Here is a 24,501-nt window from a genome sequence, read left to right on the forward strand (position 1 = left end):
TCCATATAATTTCCATCCCTCTCAACTGCCTTAAGCCATCTTGGAACCAGTGCCTGTATACCCGCACAGTAAAACTCTGGACCAACCTGTTGGAGTCACTGTCTGGCAGCGTGCACTAGGGAGTCATCATCTTCAAATCTTGTTACACGAAGAGAGTCTTTCAGTTTCCCAAAGAGATGATAGTCACACGGAGCCAGGTCAGCACTGTAAGGCGGATGTTTCAGTTTTGTCCATCCGAGTTTTGTGATCGCTTCCATGATTTTTTGACTGACATGTGGCTGTGCATTTCGTGCAATAGCAAAACATCCTGCTTTTGCCGATGTGGTCGAACACGACTCATTCGAGCTTGAAGTTTTTTCAGTGTCGTCACATATGCATAAGAATTTATGGTGGTTCCACTTGGCTTGATGTCTACAAGCAAGAGTCCTTCGGAATCGAAAAACACCATAACCATAACGTTTCCAGCAGAAGGTGAGGTTTTGAATTTTTTTCTCTTGTGTGAATTTGCATGACGCCACTCCATTGATTGCCTCTTCGTCTCTGGTGAAAAATGATGGAGCCATGTTTCATCACCTGTCACAATTTTTCCTCTCCACCATTCTCATACTGTTCCAAAAGTTCGCTGCATACCGTTTTTCTTGTTTCTTTGTGAGCCACTGTCAACATCCTGGGAACCCACCTGGCACAAACCTTTTTTAAACACCAACACTTTCAGTATTCTTCAAACATTTCCTTCCCCTATCCCAACGTAGCATGACAATTTGTTCACTGTGATGCGTCTGCCAGCAATCACCAATTCGTTAACTCTCTGCAGATTGTCTGGGGTGTGTGCAGTACGAGGCCTGCCGCTGCAAGGACAGTCCTCAATATTGCCGTGCCCGCTTTCATCACGTAACCTGCTTGCCCACTGACTAACTGTACTGCGAGCTACAGCAGCATCTCCATACACCTTTTTCAACCTCTTGTGGATGTTTCCCACTGTCTCATTTTCACAGCACAGGAATTCTATGACAGCACGTTGCTTCTGACAAACGTCAAGTGTAGCAGCCATCTTGAAGACATGCTGTGACGGTGCCACTCACGGGAACAGGTTGAACTAAGTTTGAAAACAAGTGGGAAGGATGTATCTACACGTTGTAAAACTTTCACACATGCAGAATTGAAACTGTATTTTTACAAAAATAGTGTTAATTTCTTTTGGAATGACCCTTGTACTAACTTGCTACTCATTCAAAGTTTGATTTAAAATACATTCAGAAATACAAGTCCTTACATTTTTTGTTAATTTAATCTGTTTACTTACCCTTCAGATCTGAAAATTTATCAGGGTAAATTCCAAAAATGAGTCTGGAAAACAGGAAATTTCACATCGGGAAACTTGTGGCAACCCTGAGTGTGTTAAAGGAATAAGTTCCAGAATTGAGGTTTCTGAATCAGGTTCAGCAGTGTGATATAAAAGCATCATTTCTGGAATGGAACAGTATAATGAAAAGGATAGTTGCTAGTACCATATAACAGAGATGCAGAAAGATACAACAAAAAGACTGTCGGAAAGTTAGCGTTCAGCCAATAAGGCCTTTTTCAAAATAGATAAACACAAATGCAACTCACACACACATGACCACAGTCTCTGGCAGCTGGAGCCATTTCTGTAACTTACTTATTTTTCTAGATTATGTGTAGTACAATGACTTACATTGTGTTGTCTCTTGGACTATAAGACCTGTTTATGTGTTCCTTGCTACCAGTACGTCTGTGATGATGTAACATTATTTGTTGGCTGTATGTTAAAGGGGAATGTAAAGAATCCTCTGTGTCTTGGGCAGCTGCAGAAACAAAAAGCACACACAGAATACAAACTCTTCCAGGCAGGCTGAGGTATGCATTGATTTGTGACATCACATTCTCACTTTGCAGGAGACTCCTGTGATTTCAGCAAATAAATCTAGACTGTGTTCCAAGTCTGAAACAAAACCAGAAGAATTGGAGAAGCAGAAAAAGAGTAATAGTAGTAACCTGAGGACAACGGACAATGACAAAGACTCTAGCACGAAGTCGGTCAGTGCTGGCGATGATACGAACTCACCTCAGAAGGTACACAAATACAGCTAGAAATTTTGGGTTTTGACAGCAGAAGTTGTTCATTGTCTTTCATCCAACAGATTATTCCAGTAATTACTTATTACATAGATGTTAAGGCAGGGAATCCACTTTTTGAGTAGTTGTACGTTCTGATTTGTATTGCATTCGTGATCAAACAGCATTTTGTAAGAACTGTTTATGCACTTAAACTTGTAGTGGTAGGAGAGACTTGGAGAATGATCAGTAAATTCTAATATTCCTTTTTGTGGACATTGAGGTATATGAGGCTAAATTACTAAGTGTCTGTGATTACATTCGAGTTGTCATTCGGTTTCCAGGATGAATTGAACCCATGAGCTCATAGGCTGCATTATTCTTGTCTTTAGTGGCATGTTTCATTGTTGTCATATCAGTTCACTTTGCACTTTTGTGAAGCAAATGTGGCTTTGTTACCCTGTATTTGTAGTAATGAAGAACAGCAGCCTGTGACCAATGTTTTGTGGTCAGAAGATGCATTTATTTATTTATTTACACATCAAGTTCCATAGGACCAAATTGAGGAGCAAATCTCCAAGGTCATGGAACATGTCAGTACATGAACTTATAACATAAAAGTAATAACAGATAAAAATAAATGTTCATGAACCTGAAAAAAATTCAGTCCATAAGTTTAAGTAACCTCTACTCCATAGAAGACTTTCAGCACGATATGGAGGCAATATTTTACCATGGCAAATGTTTACCATTGGATTAAACAGTTAAATATGGTCGAACAAATGGGAAGGACGAATAAAGAGCAAGGTGTCCAGATGCAACCAATGCTGACCAAGGTCGTGACCTAATTTTGAATAAACTGAATAAACGAAAATTGTATCTGATGAAGTGGCAAGCCTTGTATGTTATCCATGATTCTGTATATTTCACTCTTAGCAGTCTAAACTTTCTTAACGTTTCTGAGAGATGGGTTCCAAAATAACACAATGAACAGCACAAAAGGAATAATGTGAGAATCCATCAGCAGCTGCAGGGCTGCCATGCTAATGAAGGTGAAATGTTTTTAAAATGACTCATCACTATAGATGGAAACATGAGTTCTTTACCTTGATGCAGAGAACAAAAGTCAGAGCATGAGCAAACACCAAAGTGTAGACCGGAAACATCCTGGGTCTCCAGTGAAAAAGAAATCTGAGTGTCAATCCTCGGCAGGAGAAATGATGCTATCAGTTTTCTCGGGGCACACACAGGCCATTTCTGGAAAATTACCCTGAAAAGAGGCAACAGTAAAAAGTGAACATTACAGAAATGTTACTAGCAGTGAACTAAGCCTGCAGCTTGAAACAAACACAGTGGTATACTGTCGAACAGTATTCTATTTTTGCATGGCAGTGTGCATCCACATATCACCACCCACGCTATTCAGACTCTTGAGAATATGCATTTAGAAGTGTTGGAGCACTATGCATTCAGTCCTTACCTTACACTGTCAGATTTACATTTATTTGGTCTGCTTAAATATAATTTAATTGGCCATCAATTCACTTCTAATGAAGATATGAAGGAAGTGGTACATACGTGTGTCACTGTTAAATCAAAAAAACTTTTTTCCTGAGGGCATTGAAAAGCTTGTTCAGTGATAGAACAAGGATGCTGAAAAGCAGATGACAGTGTCATAAATTTTGTGTTGTTGTATTTAAGAGAAAAAGTTGCGCAGATACATTTTGACCATTATATAAAAGTATCCTTTCTGGAGCATGTTTTCTGGCTTATCTGTAGTATCCAACTTAAAGCATGGTTTTATCTTCTAATATAACATCTCTGCATGTGTCATTTTTTACCATACATCTGTAATTATGTAACTCTATTTGGTGAAAGAGCAGTAAGGGAAATTGTAAACACTCCTCTATTTCTAAAGGAACTACAGTAGCAGAGAGCATACACAGTATACCAACTCGTGCCGACAGGCTGATGTGTGAACTAATCAGTGACATCACATTCTCTCTGTGCAGGGGGCTCTTGTGATTTCAGGAAGTGAATCTCGAACACGATCTAAGTCTGAACCAAGACCAGAAGACTTGGAAAAGCAAAAAAAGAGCAGCAGTGGCCTGAGGACAGTGGACAAGGTCAAGAGTTCTAGTACAAACACGATCCACGCTGATGTTAATACGAAATCGGCACGAAAGGTATACAAATGAGAGCTAAAATTATTTGGTTCAGACATTAAAAATTGTTCACTATCTTTCAAACAACAGGATTTTGCAGTCATTATTCAGTATCAGGAAATTAAAAAATACTTTAAGAAAGTTAGGGGGCAGGTTCCTTTTACCAAAACAAGGAGATAGTTCATATAAACATATGTTCAACCGAGCGAGGTGGCGCAGTGGTTAGACACTGGACTCACATTCAGGAGGACGACGCTTCAATCCCGCGTCCGGCCATCCTGATTTAGGTTTTCCGTGATTTCTCTAAATCGCTCCAGGCAAATGCCGGGATGGTTCCTTTCAAAGGGCACGGCTGACTTCCTTCCCCGTCCTTCCCTAATCCAATGAGACCGATGACCTCGCTGTCTGGTCTCCTTCCCCAAACCAACCAACGAACCATATGTTCAAAATGCTTTCATTTTTGAGTTAGTAATGAAAGTTGACGTTCACTGCCTCTCTACATGCCACCTAACAACTTTTCTTATCTATACTCGCATTTGACTCATTGTATCCTAGATGGTGTTGTTACATCTATTCATCATTCATCTTTTTTCAAAATGTCCATAGCATACAATTACAACAAGAAGTGAGTTCACTGAAAATGCCTCATTCATAAATGGCAGGATATTCATTCTGTGAGCAGTCAGACGTGATTTTTATGTGTAGTCACACAGATAGTAGGCAGGATATTCATTCTGTGAGCAGTCAGACGTGATTTTTATGTGTAGTCACGCAGATAGTAATGGACATGTGACTGCACAGCTATATCAGATGGCATTTCCAGACTGAAGACACCTGAGTCATTGTATATTATCATGTTGCTGATACAGGATATGTAGCACCACAGACTATTAACCGACGAAGACCACATGTTGCTCATATGCCTGACCAAGAAGAGCACGTTGTTGAGTCTTGTCAAAGAGGAGTCAGGTGTCAGTGTAATGTAAGTGGCCCTGACAAGTGGTACATTGCCAAGATTTGCGTAGAGGATACTTTAAGAGCAACTCGTGTATGTGTATAATTTTCAGGATGTGCAGGACCTTACTCCTTCCGATTACCCACTAAAGGAGATCTTTTGCCTGTGATTTGCTGCACAAACTGCCATCTGTTCTTTCCGTCTTCAGTTTTGTTTACAAATGGGTCAGTCATGCTGCACCACAAACCAGATGTCAGCATCAGTTTAAGCATAATGTGTGAGCTGGAATTGTAGGTGACTGACTGGTAGGACCATATGTTTTCCCAAAACATTTTACAGGTACTTCCTAGAGAGACTGTATTTACATTGTCGAAGACCTACTGGAAAATTTGCCCATGCAAAAAAGGAGAATCATGTGGTTCATGCATGATGCAGCTCCATCACATTTCAGTCTCACTGTCAGAGATGGATTGGTTGTTATCTGCCATGACAAATGAATAGTTAGAAGACGATAATTTCCATGGCCAGCATTTTTCCCAACCTCAGTCATTGGGTTATTACTTCTGGGGACAATTTGAACAGTTAGTCAGTGCAGCAGACCACCAGGTTGCAGAAACACCTCCTTCGTGTGTCATGGAAGCCAGCGAAACCACTCAAAACCAACGGGCAGTATTTGAAATGGTTTGACAATCTGTGATTGGATAAGTGCATGCGCATTTAGAAACCAGAGGAGAACATTTTGAGCATTCGTTTTTGAGTTTGTGTTGATGAGCTCGAATCATCTAGATTGTCAGCATTCGTTAATGACTTGAAAATGAGATTTTTGGACGGATGTTTATATCAATTTTTTCTTGTTTTGCTGTAAGGAACTTGGCCCCAAAGTTTGTACAAGTATTTGTGAAACACCCTGTTCGAATGGTAACCCTTTCGCTGCTTCAGGCGTGCTCCCTGCACTTTGTGCTGAGGCGGCGTTCTTTACGGTGCCTGCCAAATGCTGATGGCTGTGCTGAGAGATAGCATTATGGCTGATATGTAACACTTTATCTTCTGATCAAGAAATGTTAGGTGAAAAAACTTGAATTTTGCACATTGTACAGTCTTATATCTTCCCTCTATAACGACCTGAATTTCTTTTCGTTTATGCCACAGTTACTGTGCTGCACAAAATTAAGTAAAACATTGCGTAAAATTGTAAAGATTTTGCAGAGATAAAAATGCATTGCATAAACTTTGCATATGGTTGATTTCAGTCCATATGTTGCAGTGAACGAAATGTAGATGAAATATCAAAATTTTATTTAAAATTGAGAGCAGAAGGCTATCTCCCCCCCCCCTTCCCCCCACCACTCCACCCTCGCCCTCGCCCTTGCTAATGAGAGCACATAATGAGAAACATATTTTATCATATTTTATATGATAAATATTTGAAACATTTTTATTCACTAAGAGGTGAAAGTGAGAGGTCAGTAGCTCAGGGTGTATTCAGATGTCCACAACACCTGAGGAATGGTGTAACAGGACCTGTACACTCCCACAGCAGCGAAAGCATTAAGGCAGGGAATCCACTTAGGAGTAGATGTATGTCCTGATTTGTACTGCATTCATAATCTTAAAAAAAGTTTATTGTAATAACTGTTTGTACAATAGTTTATTGTAATAACTGTTTGTACACTTATGCCTGTAGAGGTGAGAGCACACATTTCCTTCTTCTTCTTTCTTTCTTTCTTTTTTTTAGTGGCTCAGCAAAGTTACTAGAATTATGCTCAATTGCTATATTTATTTTTTAACAATTTTTGTTGTGATTTAGAACCAAAAATTTGGTAGTCTGAATATCTCCCATAGTCACTCTGTGAGCTGTTTTTGTAGTGGTAAGTGTATTTCCCACTGTAAAAATGTAGCAAGTTTTCAAACTTCAGAAGTGACAACAGTAACCATATCACGACAAACAGAAACTGATTGTTGTAGCAGTTTTTACACTCTTAGTGCAGCATACTCCCACAGGATGTCAGGCACATCCAGAAGTGGTAAGATACATTCCCAAAATCTTTGTAAAACCGCTAAGTTGGTTGTAAGTATTCTGCCCAAGGTCCACAAAACACACACTTCCCAAGCCTCTTTGAGAAACTTCTTTGGTGGCAAGCATACTTCCAAAGAACCTTTAAAACAGTGTTGTTTGGGAGGATGTATACTTTTCTTAGCCCTAAGAGCTATATTTCGCAACAAACGGAAACAACAGCTGGTGTGGCAGACTAACACTAGCCCCAGGAGGGTTTTGAAGTGGTATGATGCTTTCCTATAAACACAGTAAAGGAATACAGTCACGGAAGGACTGCAAAAGCATTAATACCGATCAGTTGTCAATTTGAGAATGGCCAATGAACCATAATATTTCATTTCTTAATGGATAGTTTGATACACGAGGATAAGTCTGTTAGAGTCTGCACTTCTGTTGTAGTTGTCCATAGATTGCCACTAAGACTTCCTGTGCTCACCAGCTTTAGTTGGCAGTGTTTCTTCGCTTGTGGTAGGTTTCAGTGTTATCATGTAAGTTTGCTTTGGGCTCTTGTAAAGTGCCGCTTTCCATTCACAAAAATGAAGAACAGCATTCTGTGATCTGTTTCTTGTAGTCTGAAGATCCATCATAAGCAGAATCCCATATAAGACTTTCAGAACACTATAAGGGCAATGTGTTACCATGGAAAAGTGCTTACATGCAGATTGAACAGTTCAGAATTGGCCAAACAAAGGAAGACCGAGGAAAGAGTAGGATGTTGACTCACATACATTATTGAGCAAGTCCATGACCAGATCTCGGATAACTGACAACTGTCTCTAGTGAAGTGGTAAACAGTGTACATTATCCATGGTTCCTGCATATGATATCTCCCATAACAGTCTAAACTTTCATAAAGTGCACGAGCATGGCATGGGAATGCCCTGAATCTCCAGCAAAAAATGAATTTGAGAGTCAGTCTTCTGCAGGAAAACTGATGCTTTCAGGTTTTTTGGGATACGCAAGGACCAGTTGTGGAACTTTATCTTGTTATCTTGAAAAGGTGTCTATAGTGAACATTACAGTGATATTAGTGATATGCTTGGCAATGAACTGAAGCCTTTAATTTGAAACAAACACTAAGAACTTTTGTCAAATAGCATTATTTTTTTGACGCAACATGCTACTCACACTCTTCGAACTCCTCAGAACATGCATTTAGAAGTGTTTTGAGCACCCTGCTTAAAGTACTGATCTGATCCATTCCTGTCAGATTTCCATTTGTGTGGTTCACTTAAGGGTGATTTAAAAACCTGTCAGATAACCGTAGATGAAGATGTTGTGAAGGAAGCAATGTATACATGGTTCGATGTTCAATTTATAAACTTTTTTTCCCTGAGGGTATTGGAAAGCTTGTGCAGAGGGAGATCGAGTACATTGAAAAGCAGTGTGACAGTGTTGTAAATTTTGTGCTGTTGTTGTTTTAAATAGAAAAATGCTGTGCAGATATTTTTTGATGTGCTTCTTACAGAAAAGTCATTTTGGGTCTTGTTGTTTATATTGGATTATAATACATCTTTGTTACCATACATCTGTGAGTATGTAACTTATACATAGGGACAGAATAAAGAACCTACTGTGTCTAGAAGAACTACTGTAGCAAAGAACACACACAGTATTGGCATTTACCTGGTAATAAATATGCATCCAGTCGCAGTGACTGGTTGCATATTAATTAGCAGATAAACGCCAATTTAAATCAAAGTCACAGTTCGTCATATACAATGGATATACTGGGGGAGGGGGGGCAGGGGGGGGGGGGAGGAAACATCACAGTATGTTGAAACTTGGAGACTGACTGATACAAGAATTGATTTGTGACATCATATTTTCACTGTGCAGGTGGAGGTTCCTGCGATTTCAGGACGTGAATCTCGAACACGTTCCAAGTCTGATCTGAGACCAGATGAGTTGGAAAAAAGAAAAAGGAGCAGCAGTGGCCTGAGGACAGAGGACAAAGTCAGGAGCCGTAGTGCAAACTCTGTCCATGCTGATGTTAATATGAATTCAGTGCAGAAGGTATACAGATACTTAACAAATTTTTGTTTAGACAATAAAAGATTTTTATTATCTTTCATGTAGCATATAATTCCTTTCATTATTCACTACACTGGTGTTAACAGAGGGAATCCACTTATTAAGGAAATAAATTTTCTGATTTGTAGGACATACATACTGTTAAAAAAAATACCACAATATTGTAATAACCATTTGTGCACTAACACGCATGGAGGTGAGAGCACACATGTCCCGCTTACTGATACCAATACAGTTGATGAATTAGAGTGTGGGCAACAAACTTCAATATTTCATCATTTTGTTGGCTATTAAATATAGGCATGCAGAGACTGCTGTGTAATATTGATTATTGTTTCCATTTTGAGGACATGTCGCTCTTCATGAATCACTATGATACATTAACCATTTCATTGAAGTCTCCTTTCTGACATTCTTCAGTTTCCACTCCAGTTTGGCATTTATTCAGTATGTCCATATGTTTCAAAAAGATGTGTCTCTACTTTAATCCACTCGTGGCCCATCATCTTCTCCTCAACTGGGTTGACATTCTGCTAAATAATATTGGGAAAGTGTTTGTTAATTATTTCATCCATATATTTTGCTTGATTAATATGTCATTCCTTTCCACAGAACTTTGAATTTGATGGTTTGAGAATACATTATTTACTGTACTCCTGATGACTACTTGTCCATAAATAATTTTCCATAAGCTTCCCACTTTCTTGTAGTAAACCTTCCCGTCTCTAAGTTACTTGCAGAGAGGGGACCAATGGAGATACCTCATGCAACCGTTTTAAGGCGTGGGAGGATTTTGATAATATTTTTTGTCGGTACATGGGATGTCTTTTATGCACGGTTATCATCTGTTTTGTTTTTTACCAATAAATATATTATCTTCAGTATCAAAAGAAGGTAATATTTCATTGAATTCACTAAGTATCTCTGCAGTTATCTTCTTTCTTGAGCACATCTAAAAGATTCCACTCTAATTCCTCCTTCATCAAATATTTTTGGACCTAAAATTACAAACATGATCTGTTCTAAGTAACTAATGAAGTATAATGGTAGACATTCTAAAATATACTGCTCTTCTAGCTCATTGCTTCGTTTATATGTACAAACAGATAACACTGACAATTCGAAATAGTACTTACGTGATCAGGCGTATGGTGTGCGCAGTACACTGCTGCTGCAGTGCCAGGAATAATTACTTTCACACTTGACCTGTTGATGCTCCGGTTGCTCTAACAACTAAACGTATGCTAAACAATGACTAGAAAGGTATCAACATTCAGATGGCTATAATGCTTGGCATTTTTCAGGTAGAGGGCAAAAGGTGATTGGTTTATAAAACCACCAGGGTTAAGAGATCTGTTTGGACATTGGCATTCTGTAACTTGTATCTGCTTGTCTGTCACACATCTACTCTAAAAACCACTGTGAAGTGCATGGCAGAGGGTACATGCCATTGTACCAGTTATTAGTGTTTCTTCTTGTTCTAATCACGTATGGAGCACAGGAAGAATAATTGTTTGAATGCTTTTGTGTATGCTATAATTATTCCAATCTTACCCTAATGATCCCTGTGTGAGTGATATGTAGGGGTGGTAGTATATTTCCAGAATCATCATTAAAGCCAATTCTTGAAACTTCATTAGTGGACTTTCTCGGGATAGTTTATGTCTATCTTCAGTTCAATTCCTTTGGTATCTACGTGACACTCTCCCATGGAGCAAATAAACCAGTAACCATTTGTGCTGCCCTTCTCTGTGTACTTTCAATATCCGCCCTGAGTCCTATTCAGTACGGGTTCCACACACTTGAGCAATATTCTAGAATTGGTCACATGAGTGATTTGTAAGCTATCTCCTTTGTAGACTGAGTGCACTTTCCCAGCTTTACTCACGATTCGCTGTACATGATCGTTCCATTTCATATCCCTACTAAGTGTTACGCCTGGGTATTTGTAGGAGATGGTCCATTCCAGCTGTGACTCTTTGATATTATTGTCATAGGACACTATGTCTCTTCATTTTGTGAAGTACACAATTTTACATTTCTAAACATTTAAAACAAGTTGCCAGTCTTTGCACCACTTTGAAATCTTGTCAAGATCTGACTGAATAGTTACGCAGCTTCTTTCAGACAGTATTTAATTACAGATAACTGCATCGTCTGCAAAAAGTCTGAGGCTGCTATTAATATTGTCCGGAAGGTCATTGATATACATCATGAACAGCATGGGTCCCAACACACTTCCCTGGGACACACCTGAAGTTACTTCTACATCTGACGATGACACTCTATCCAACATAACATGCTGTGTCCTCCCTACCAAAAAGTCCTCAATGGACTTGGCAGCGTGAAGTCTTTGAACAAGATCCCATACGTGAGTTTTCCATGACACTTTGTCTATCAGAACTCTGAAATTTGAACTGTTCAGTCTCACTAATCGTAATCCTATTCTGTGTTACTAGAGAGTCAGGTTTTGTTGAAATGTGTGTTATAAACTGTGAAATTGAGTCTTGCTTTATTTCTACAAGCCATTAACTTAAGTCTTGAACTGTCATATTTGAAACAGTGGCAACGTTGCACACACCTTCTTTCACTACCCAGCTAGTGTCATTAGTAAACAGGAATATTTTAGTATCACCTATAATACTAAGAGGTATATCAAAAAACAAAGATGATGTGACTTACCAAATGAAAGTGCTGGCAGGTCGACAGACACACAAACGAACACAAACATACACACAAAATTCAAGCTTTCGCAACAAGCTGTTGCCTCATCAGGAAAGAGGGAAGGAGGGGAAAGACGAAAGGATGTGGCTTTTAAGGGAGAGGGTAAGGAGTCATTCCAATCCCGGGAGCGGAAAGACTTACCTTAGGGGGAAAAAAGGACGGGTATACACTCGCGCACACACACACACATCCATCCACACATATACAGACACAAGCAGACATATTTAAAGACCAGGTATATCATTTATATAAATAAGGAACAGGAGTGGCCCCAGCACTGATCCCTGGGGCACCCTCCGCCCCTGCCCCACCAGCCCCTTTAACTGTGCTCCACTCAGACCCCAAATGATAGCCATACTCAGTACATTGGAGAATGACCTTTTGCTGTCTGTTCTTAGAGTAAGTGGTGAAACAATTGTGAGCTACTCCCCATATTCTATAATGGTCCAACTATTGGTGCAGTATTTTGTGATCTATCAATGAAACACCTCATTTAAATCAAAAAAGATGCCTAGCATTCGAAACCCTTTGTTTAATCCACCCAGTACCTCACTGAAAAAAGAGAATATAGCATTTTCAGTTGTTAAATCACTTCTAAATCCAAAACTGTTTATTTGACAGCAGATTGTGTGAAAAGAAATGATCAATTATTCTTACATACACACCCTTTTTAATAAATTTAGCAAACGCTGCTGGCATAGAAATAGATCTAAGATTGTCTACATTATCCCTTTCTTCCTTTTTATAAAGCGGGTTTACTACTGAGTACTTTAATCGTAAAGGGAACTGACCATTCCCAAAGAAAAATTACAAGTATGCGTAATTAATCAATAAATATTAATATAGAGCAATATCAACAGTGAAACAAAGTGGTATTACAGGAGTCAAATTTGTTAGAAATTGGGAGGTAGATCAGAGAGTCAGTTGCTTTGCACAATTCAGTGATAGGTTTATTCTCATTAGCTTTGACAGCAAACTGACGCCAACAATAAATCAGGAATACGTTTAGACATCACAAGCAGGAGAAGAAGAAGAGATAAGGAGAGAATATGAGGTACAGTAGCTGACAGACTGATTCATTGGCATAATACTTGGGAAATACAAACATTCTGCTAAGGAGACATCATCTTAGAATATTCCTCATTTTACTGAATCGTGATTGTGATCTCTTATTTATGTATTAGTTGCTATTGTTACATATGATGTGCACCATTGAAGATATTGCAGCTGTGTTTTACAGATGCTCAGGCACAACGTTACAGAAGGATTGGAGGGGGAACAGTGATACCAGCTCGGCTGAGAACTAGGACGAGTGCGGGGAGGGGAGTAGTGAGCGTGCAGCAAATTATATTTTGCTGCCAACCATGGGAATCTATACAGTGTGTTTTGGCTCTCGTATGAACATCTACCACATTTAAATTGCAGTTTGCATGATTGTATTTGAATTGACTTCAAATTAGACAGATGCATGACAATGTTACACATTTCTGCAGGAGACAAGAGGTCAGTCATGTCCTTAACATGTTTCCTGTGATAATGTTGTCGACACTCACCATGATGTATGAAAGGAAGGATAGGGGGAGTATCCGCTGCTGATTCTCCGCAGTCAATGAGAGAGCAATGGGCAGACGATACATTTGGAAGCAAGAAACATTGTAGAAGTGAAATCCGATATGTGTTCAGCAATAAAACTGCTGTATTCTCAGATTCCACCTTAACCATAATCTCAGATATTGCGACAAATTCAGAAGAAACAGCATTAATTTGTGACAATGAAGATAACAAATTTCACATCTGTCATATAATGGTGATGAGGATTAAAAACAGTGATACCACAATCGATAGGCTTATTAAGCAAAAAAGGGTAGTGAAGGTAAAAATCAAACTATTTCTTTTTGTTTATTTTTCTTGTAGAATTAGAATGTAAACAATTACTAAATATTCTAATTTTAAAATAGGAATAATGCTAATGTTTTGGGCAGATACTTAGTCATTAAAACAGTTTGTAATTTTTTGTAATTTTGATTAGTCAGAATGTGTTAAAAATAAATTTTTCTCAGGGAGGTACTTTTCCTTTTTTTTAAAAAAAAGGGAGTCGTGTTATATTCAGGATCGTCTTATAGTCGGATAAATACGGTATTTTTCAACATCCTGGGATTGTGAAGACAAGATTGCACCAATTACAGCATACACATAGACATTTAAGTAGTGATTCTTTTCGCACTCTGACCACAATTGTAACATGTAGAACCTTAATGTGTGGGGCTGTGCTAACTACTCTCTGCCTGCCACATCACTGTTTTGCAGGGTATGTGTGTAGATGCTAATGCAGGTATCTTAACTCATTCTTTGCCCTAGAAAGTTTTCGTGCAAGATGGGATACGGAACATGGCGAATAAATGAGTTAAAGAGCATTTTTATGTTTGTGCAGGTAACTCGTCAGGCTGTAGCCAGTCAGAATGCTCTGTCACCAGTAAGGAACCTGCGTTCCAATTCTCCTAAAAAACCTGAAAGGAAAATGTATAGAAATGCAGGAGAAGTAGTTATTGCAGAGGTAAAAGATGTCCACTCTAAATCTACCAGTGCTGGCACCCACAAAGCAGAGGATCAGGTATGTGTGTAAGGAACTGTATTACTCTGAGTATGCCTCAGTATTGGAAATTATGTGAGAATGTAGTAAAATCGTAGAGAAACATATATTCTGCGAATTTTGTAATATAAACTTCGTTATGTTGAGCAGAGATGCTGAGTAGTAGATGGGCGGAACAAAAAAGACTGTCACAAAACAAGCTTTCAGCCAACAAGGCCTTTGTCTAAAACACACACACACACACACACACACACACGCACACACACGCACGCGCGCGCGGATGATCACTGTGTGTGTGTGTGTGTGTGTGTGTGTGTGTGTGTGTGTGTGTGTGTGGTTTTTTTTTTTTTTTTGTTGACAAAGGCCTTGTTGGCTGAAAGCTTATTTTGTGACAGTCTTTTTGGTGTGCCTATCTGTGACTCAGTATCTCCGCTATATCGTTTTCATAATACTGTGACAGTTGATCCTGGATTTTCCATTGTTTAAACTTCGTTATGTTTTAGACTAAATGGAGAAGGAGTAAAAGTGCAGAAGCGATATTTAATGGAGCACAAAATGAAGTTAAATCAGATTTGGCCAGTGTTGCTGCCGATAAGTTGGAGGAACAGGTATGCATAGATGATACTACATCGTTCTTCTGATGTGCCTGGATTATTTTAATAAAGCTCAGCTTTGATAATTTACCCACTTTGCTTACTCTTTTTTTTTCATTTCTTTTCTGAATTAAAAAAAGTGCTATTAATTTGTGTAGCATCTAACTTATTCAAAGTAAATTCTTACGATCTATATTTCGTGTTCTACCGTTGAGTGCAAAGATAATTTCGGAGGTGTCCAACACAAAAACACACTACATTTAGCTGTGCACTTAAGAAATGTGATTTTTTAAAATTCACTCTGCAGCATTGGAACATTTGTCCTGTTACTGTATTGATAATCATATTATTTGTTAATCTTGCTGAAAATTGGGGCCTTTTAGTGCTCGTGGTACGTTAGGAGAAACCAGTCCCCGCCCCCGCCCCCCTCCCCCTACTGGCATTTTTTTAAGAATTGAACTCCCATGTATATCTGATTACTTCAAAAATGAGTTAATGTTGTTGCAAGACTAGTTGATACTTGTCCGGACCAAATATTATAAACATTCGTAAGTTCAGCTAGCCACAGACACGAAATATCGCAGTGTATTACAATCAGAACATTTGTTTAGAACAAACTACAGAAGAGCATACACAGACTCACTAAATAGTCGTGTTGAGCTGTAATCTGAATGTGAATTGAAGACTTATGCAACAGGGTCCATGGGTAAATATATAAATCAGATCCTAACCTGTGGAAAGTTCCGTCCTGTCATCTGATCCGTTATGAGATAGTGACTGGTGATCAGGTGTGCCTTTGTCTGATTGTTGCTGCCATTTGGGAAAGCGTATAGCATAGTGCATTTTTGTGCACCTGATCTCCGAATTTTTGATGATGCCAACAAATGTCAGAAAGTGGCAGTGCTGTGCCATTTGCTGCTGAGGAGTTTGTGGAGGAACTACTTCTTGTTTTTTTACGAAAGAGTCCTCTAATGTTCCAGCAAGAGAGTAGCTAAGTGATTCGTTTGCTGAGGGTGTCAACCACGTTTGCGTGGCAGTCTTAACCTGCATGTGTCACTGTAACTATTGACTTACTGTTGCACGCTGCCATTGTTGTACTGCATAGGGATGGCACTTTTGTGTCCTGTGTCCTATCTGCCAGGTCTGCTACAGCATCTGGTGGCTTCTTTCTCTGAGATACTACAGTGTCCTTTATTTGAGCTGACGGTTGGTTGCTCCACAGTGAGTGCAGCAGTGTCCAGTACTGTGCCTGCATTGATCTTGCTGTGCAGATGCTGGAGGTACTGAGACGACTTTACGTCTGTGAAGCCTCCTTGATTAAATACTTTCATATGCTCTTCCTTTGAGGTGGACACTCTACGCATTATCTTTGCCGTGAGTTTCTCCTATCACTCAGCAGCAGGAGGTTTGGTTACAATGTCTTGGACTTCTGTGGCGTAACATTGGTCTAGTTGGCTAACCACTAGAGAGAATATTTTCAAAGTGTGGTTACTCCAGTGCCAAGAGAACTTGTTTCTACTTGAGCAAACCATAGTGCGGGATTGTGCGACAGTAATGTGGGGTACTTGGACTGTGAGACTTGATGTGGTGGGTATGTCTACCATCTCAAAAATTTGCAACTATTAAAAAGTAGGTTGTTATTTCTCTGGTACTGCAAGTTTATTCACACTGCATGGATAATGTCGAGGTCACCACTGTTGCGAGACTAATGGATAGTCTTCTGAATCAAGTATCAGAAGCATTCATAAAGTCACCCAGGCACAGATACAAAGTACCAATTTGATCAGTTATTTAGAACAACCACAGAAAAATTATACAGACATTCTAAGTAGTGGTGTCGAGCTGTAATCTGAACGTGAATTGAATTCAGGGCAGATACATTTGCTACAGAAGTAAAGTAGATCGTCCAGGCTCGAACGGTAATTCACTGTAGTTCTATATTGGGAACCAGAGGGAGAATAATCACAGTGCTCCTGGCGTCTAGCATGTAAACTCATTTGACAGCTATGACAAACAAATAAGCTGATGGCTTTTTGACAATGTATGCTGCTACAGTGTGCTAAATATTTGGCATTTAGCATGTAAAACTTGTTTTAAAAAAGTTTGTTTTTCACTTATCTCAGTGTTTATGACATCATATCACCTGAACTGTGTGTCCGACAGTAACATAATTTTTTGAGTAAATTCAGCGTTATACACAGTGTTTGCATAGAGCATGCAAAAATGTAAAGAGACGTAGAGAATGCTCCACTGAACAATTTGAGGTAGGGAACCGGGATTGGAGAAGCCAGCTTAAGGAGATATGGAAATAAACTTTTCTACCACTTTGACTAGCATTACTGTTTCTCAGCTTATTTACAACCAACATGTGTGCAAGTTTACATGGTTGTCCATAAGGTGGCTCTGTTGTATTGTATTTACATTGCCCCATAACAGACATGCTATGAATTGACAACAGACCCATTAATTACCCAGTGCTACTCAGAGGTGCAAGTTACAATACAGTATAATCAGACCAATGGTACAGTTTTGCAGAACTCTTTGACATGCACCTTTTGTATGGGGAAATACTCTGAAGCGCCAAAGAAACTAGCATAGGCATGCATATTCAAATACAGAGATATGTAAAGAGGCAGAATATGGTGCTGAGGTCGGCAATGCCTTTATAAAGTAACAAGTGTATGGCGCAGTTGTTAGATCGGTTACTGCTGCTACAATGGCAGGTTATCAAGATTTGAGTGAGTTTGAATGTGGTGTTATTGTCCGTGCGTGAGTGATGGGACACAGATCTCAGAGGTAGCGATGAAATCGGGATTTTCCCATATGACCATTTCATGAGTGTACCATGAACATCTGGAATCTGGTAAAACATCGAATCTCCGACATCGATGTGCCCGGAAAAAGATCCTGCAAGAATGGGACCAATGACAACTAAATACAGTCGTTTAATGTGACAGATGTGCAACCCGTCCTCAGATTGCTGCAGATTTCAATGCTGGGCCATCAAGAAGTGTCAGCATGCACACCGTTCAACTAAACATCATCAATATGGTCTTTCGGAGTTAGAAGGCCCACTTGTGTACCCTTGATGACCACACGGCACAAAGCTTTACACCTTGCCGGGGCCTGTCAACACCACCATTGGACTGTTGATGGCTGGAAACATGTTGCCTGATCGGACAAGTCTCATTTCAGAGTGGATCGACGTGTGCAGGTATGGAGACCTCCTCATGAAACCACGGATCCTGCATGTCAGCAGGGGACTGTTCAAGCTGGTGGTGGCTCTGTGATGGTGTTGGGCATGTGCAGTTGGGCTGATGTGGGACCCCTGATGTGTCTAGATACGACTCTGACAGGTGACTCGAATGTAAGCATCCTGTTTGATCACCTACATCCATTCATGTCCATTGTGCATTCCGGCGGACTTGGGGAATTCCAGCAGGGCATTGCGACATCCACGTATCCTGAATTGTTACAGAGTGGCTCCAGGAACACTCTCGTGAGTTTGAACACTTCTGCTAGCCACCAAACTCCCAAGACATGAACGTAATTGAGCATATCTGGGATGCCTTGCAACGTGCTGTTCAGAAGAGATCTCCACCTCCTCGTAGTCTTATGGATTTGTGGACAGCCCTGCAGGATTCATGGTGTCAGGTCCCTCTAGCACTTCTTCAGACATTAGTTGAGTCCATGCCACGTTGTGTTGCGGCACTTATGCGTGCCCGTGGGGTCCCTACATGATATTAGGCTGACGTACCAGTTTCTTTGGCTTTTCAGTGTATGTTGCAATGCTCTCCCTGCTGAAAGGCTGTACAGGGGACGATTTTCTAACAGGCATCATCCGTCACAATGAGTGTTTATTTCTCTTAATCGACGAACACAGGACACTGGTTCCTTAGAAAGAAGAAACGAGGGACCTGACAACGTGAAGACCACTCCCACACCTGATTTTGAAGATAAGGTGCTGGAACGAGTTGCAGCGGACCTCAGTGCTAGTACTCGTCGTATTGAACATGAAATGGGCATTGTGCATACTACTTTGTGGCGTGTACTCCATGAACAACAGTTACCCGCATATCACCCATGAGTCCATGCAATGTTTGTGACTGACTTTGCACCAAGGGTTGAATTGCGTCAGTAGTTGCTCCAGCAATGGACTGATCAACCAGATTTACTCCAAATCGTGCTGTTTACTAATGAGCCCTCATTTGAGCATGATGATATTTCTAACAGCAGGAATAGCCGTGTGTGGGACGAGGAAAATCCTCATGCTGCAACAGAGTCACACAATCAAATAAGTTTTGCTGTGAATATGTGGGCCGGCATTCAGGCTCCAATTTCATTTAGCCATTTCTTCAGTTTGGCCATCTGAATGACCACCTGTACTTCAGGGTTGTGCAAGGAGTTCTACCTGAGATGTTGGAGGAAGTACCCATAGGTGTTCGTGAGAGGATGTGGGTACAGTGCACTGTCTCACTTCAGTTTGGACGTCTGCAGCCATCTCAGTGCTGTATCTCCTGGTCACTGGATTGGAAGGGGAGGTCCTATTCCATGGCCTGCAATGTCACCTGACCTAAACCCCCATGATTATTTCTTATGGGGTTATCTAAAGTCACTTACATATGAAACCCCAGTGGATATGAAGATGGAATTAGTTGCCAGAATAGTAGCTGCCTGTGACGTGATTCAAAACACGCCAGGGATATTTGTTAGGGTGCGTCAGAATCTTGTTCACTGGTGTCAGACTTGCATTGAGGTTGATGGCTGTCAGTTTCAGCATGTTTTGTAAGATACAGTACAAATGGTACATTCATTGTGTCAGTGATGGTACCTGCAGTTAACTGCAACTAAAGTAAATAAAAAAAAGTACACAGTAATGGGATGTTATGTGCATTATCTCTTTAAGCTGGCTTCTCTGACCCCAGGTTGTTCCGTGGAGCATCCTCTAGGTTCTGTTAAATTTTTTCATGCTCTTTTGGAAATACCCTGTATGTGAATAGTGTCTGAAAAATGTATTGCGAAATGAGTTAGTAGTAGCGGATTAATGAATTAAAATGTCTGGTCTGATAACTGAAATTTTACTGCACTAATAGCAAAATGTAGTAAGTGATAAACATTTTTCCTTTCATTACTTTGTTATTGAGCATCAGTTAAATATAGTTTTAAAAAGATATGGAATTATGTGTGAAGCTTGCGAAAGTAGCTCTCATTCTCAAATACTGGATGAATATAGTCTGGGTAATTTGCACACCATGATTTACGCTGGCTCGAGACATAAAGACAATTTCTAAGTTTAATACTTGAACCTTAGTGTGTTAATTATGCCTCTTAATGGATAGATTATGACATTTTAATTTTTGAATTTCAGTCAATAATTAAACAAAATTTTTGTTGCACCTGGAAGCTGTTAGGCTGGCAAACTGCTCCCGTTGTAGCTGTTCAGTGGTATGGATGAGTGGCATTTGTGGTACGAATACTGACGTGTCTTCTTTTCTGTCTAATATTTTCCAATTCTACGATGTTGTTTGGAAGAATTTTTGCAAGAGTATACTGGTAACATTTAGAAAATTTTAAAATTACATTGTTAGTTTTACACTTCTGTCTGTGTTCATCATTGTACTTATGGTATCATATTCTGTGTTCACTGATTTGTGTGATGGGCTACACTGTTTTTTGACATTAAAATTTCTCTCACTTACAACTTCTTTTTTGTTCACATAGTTCCTCTCTTTAAGTGGTAGACTTTTTTTTGACGAGCTATTCCTCTGTGTTAGCTACATTGCACAACCCGTCAGTACGATTATGCTGAAGTGCGAATTAGTGCAATATGTGCTGTTTCGAAATAGACCTTGGAGATTTGCTCCTTGGTTTGGTCCTACGGAACTAGATGTGTAAAATGAAAATAATAATAATAAAAAAATTCTAATTCATTTGTTAACATTCGAGAATATTCATAAAAGCTCAAGAACACAGAACAACAGTCATAAATGTTTTCCCTCGAAAAATACATTTATGGGAACAAGAGAAAATATTTTCTGGCAATCACGATGATGTGACAGTGACTATTTCAAGTATTAAATCTCCACAGCCACAATAGCTACCACTGCACAACCACTGTAGCACACTACAAGGAAACGAAAGATAGCACTGGACATGAGAACCAGCAAATCCAGTTACTGCTTTGAGAGGTGTCATTGAGTTCACTCAGAAACTCTTCTAATTTTTATGGGTATGTATAGACTGGATAAATCCCACAATGCAAAGTCCAAGCTGGAATAACAACAATGGTATGAAAAGGCTAGATTCTAATTAACATATAGAGCTGGTGTTGAGTCGTAGAGGGCACAGTGAAGGGCTGCTACACATTTAAGCTTTCGGCCCAAAGACCTTCTTCTTCTGAAGAAAACACACATGCACAATCACACACGCACAGCTCACATGAAAATGCCCACTGTCTTTCTACTGTAGCTGGACTGCAGACTGCAACTGTGTGTGATGGGAGCAGCAGTCTGGAATGAATGGTGGGGATGAGGAGGCATGGGTGGGGAGGAGGTGTAGTGAGGGGGAGGGGGGTGTGCAGGGTGTGTGGTGGTGGGACACCCATTAGTCATTAGTCCTTTTCCCCTTCGCTACTTCTGTCCTCCTCCATCCCCCCCCCCCCCCCCCCCCCCCCCACCCCACAGACATTCTGACTGCACCTAGCAACCTACCGTTTCTCACCACGTCTTTATACGCACCCAGAAGCACCACTAAACTTTCTCCCATTCCACTCTGCTATTCTCCCCCCCCCCCCCCCCCCCCCCCTCCTCCTCAAACTCCGTGTCGCCCCCTTACCACCACCACTGGATTGCATTCACGACCCAGTCTGGCCACAGTGGCTAGAGCCACTGATAATGTGTTTTGAGTTCAGCTTGTGTATGTTTTCTATTTCAGAAAAAGGCCTGTTGGCCAAAACCTTGAATGGTTAGCAGTCTTTCCATTGTGCTGCTCCGTGACTCAATGTTTTCTTGAAAATGTTGATTGTATAAGTCGTGTGTTATATTAACAAACTGGGAAGTTTCTAGCTTTAACACTTTATATGCCACACTTTCAATTTAATGTGAGACTTGATTCCTTTGGGCACGCTGTTAATTAAGTGTCTGTATTTGCAGATTTTCTTGAGATTCTCTATAGAATCAGTACCTGTGCTTTTTCTCTCCATGAAATTTGAATCCCCCCTTTACCTTATGGTTCAGAACACAATTGTAGGTGAAAATGAATTAATTTGTTCCACCCACTGCTTTTTTTGTAGTACAATCTTGCTTTTGAACACTTTTGTGCCAAGTCAATCTTTAAGGCTACACATACACTAACCACAAACCTGTACAAGTAAAATGTTGCACAATATAGTACGACTAGAGTTGCCACACTTGGATTTGCATATTTGGCATATGATGTAATAGAAATGTACTGATATTGCAGTTCTCTTTTGCAGTAGCAATAGCTCAGGGCAAAAAAGGAAGAAGGTATGAGAGAATATGTTGTATACAAATAGGGGAGAACTACTTGATGTATTGCGCCATATGTGGGATAATATAAAAAATGATTGTAATAGGTTCTACAGTTACTGTAGAATAACAACATAAACATTTTTCACAGGTATCGTGTCATCCAGTAACACGACACAGCACATCTTCAGCCTCAGCACTATCAAACAGTTTGCAGCCGAAATTTCCCTCAAAGAGTGGTGGTCTGTCGGTAGAAGAAAGAAATTATTTTCCACAATTGAAAGTTACTAGACTATTAGAACTCACTAACAACAATAGGTCTGCAGCCACTATTGATGAGTTGGTGCAAGAGGTACGTATGTTGTGTTTCAGTATGGGCTGCAATTTAATGTTTTTATAGTACCGACTCGTGTGTTCAAATAATTTCCCCATTCTTGGATAAATTGTTACCCACAAAAAATAAGAAAACCAAAGAACTATACTTCGATTAAAGTAACTTTGTGATTGACAGATTGCAGTAGGAGGGGGGACAGTGTTGTGGTTGTGCAGCCAACCGCCCTATCATAGGTTGCTGCATAGAACCTACAAAACAGGCAACACAGCTAGTACGTGGCGCTTGAGAAGGAACTACAGTTGGATGTCAGCTGGTGACTCTGTGAAACGTCAATCACAAACTAATTTTAATCAGAATATGGTGACAGAATACTTATTTTGCATGTAGATATAGAGAGGTAGTTGATGATGGTGTCAGTGCTCAGATGATATACACTCCTGGAAATTGAAATAAGAACACCGTGATTTCATTGTCCCAGGAAGGGGAAACTTTATTGACACATTCCTGGGGTCAGATACATCACATGATCACACTGACAGAACCACAGGCACATAGACACAGGCAACAGAGCATGCACAATGTCGGCACTAGTACAGTGTATATCCACCTTTTGCAGCAATGCAGGCTGCTATTCTCCCATGGAGACGAACGTAGAGATGCTGGATGTAGTCCTGTGGAACGGCTTGCCATGCCATTTCCACCTGGCGCCTCAGTTGGACCAGCGTTCGTGCTGGACGTGCAGACCGCGTGAGACGACGCTTCATCCAGTCCCAAACATGCTCAATGGGGGACAGATCCGGAGATCTTGCTGGCCAGGGTAGTTGACTTACACCTTCTAGAGCACGTTGGGTGGCACGGGATACATGCGGACGTGCATTGTCCTGTTGGAACAGCAAGTTCCCTTGCCGGTCTAGGAATGGTAGAACAATGGGTTCGATGACAGTTTGGATGTACCGTGCACTATTCAGTGTCCCCTCGACGGTCACCAGTGGTGTACGGCCAGTGTAGGAGATCGCTCCCCACACCATGATGTCGGGTGTTGGCCCTGTGTGCCTCGGTCGTATGCAGTCCTGATTTTGGCGCTCACCTGCACGGCGCCAAACACGCATACGACCATCATTGGCACCAAGGCAGAAGCGACTCTCATCGCTGAAGACGACACGTCTCCATTCGTCCCTCCATTCACGCCTGTCGCGACACCACTGGAGGCGGGCTGCACGATGTTGGGGCATGAGCGGAAGACGGCCTAACGGTGTGCGGGACCGTAGCCCAGCTTCATGGAGACGGTTGCGAATGGTCCTCGTCGATACCCCAGGAGCAGCAGTGTCCCTAATTTGCTGGGAAGTGGCGGTGCGGTCCCCTACGGCACTGCGTAGGATCCTACGGTCTTGGCGTGCATCCGTGCGTCGCTGCGGTCCGGTCCCAGGTCGACGGGCACATGCACCTTCCGCCGACCACTGGCGACAACATCGATGTACTGTGGAGAC

The 24,501-nt window shown here is 40.6% G+C and overlaps 1 protein-coding gene across 1 annotated transcript in view; it reads left to right on the forward strand.

The window, feature by feature from the left end:
- Window positions 1-24,501, forward strand: part of LOC124551228 (microtubule-associated protein futsch-like) — a 365,786-nt gene that overhangs the window by 53,251 nt on the left and 288,034 nt on the right. The window contains exons 5-10 of the mRNA XM_047126221.1: window positions 1,918-2,094; window positions 4,089-4,262; window positions 9,092-9,268; window positions 14,442-14,621; window positions 15,104-15,208; window positions 22,832-23,032. Of these exons, the coding sequence (XP_046982177.1) occupies window positions 1,918-2,094; window positions 4,089-4,262; window positions 9,092-9,268; window positions 14,442-14,621; window positions 15,104-15,208; window positions 22,832-23,032 (1,014 nt within the window). The remainder of the gene's footprint in view (window positions 1-1,917; window positions 2,095-4,088; window positions 4,263-9,091; window positions 9,269-14,441; window positions 14,622-15,103; window positions 15,209-22,831; window positions 23,033-24,501) is intronic.

Source organism: Schistocerca americana, chromosome 9 (assembly GCF_021461395.2).
Source record: "Schistocerca americana isolate TAMUIC-IGC-003095 chromosome 9, iqSchAmer2.1, whole genome shotgun sequence".
Classification (NCBI taxonomy): Eukaryota; Metazoa; Arthropoda; class Insecta; order Orthoptera; family Acrididae; genus Schistocerca; species Schistocerca americana.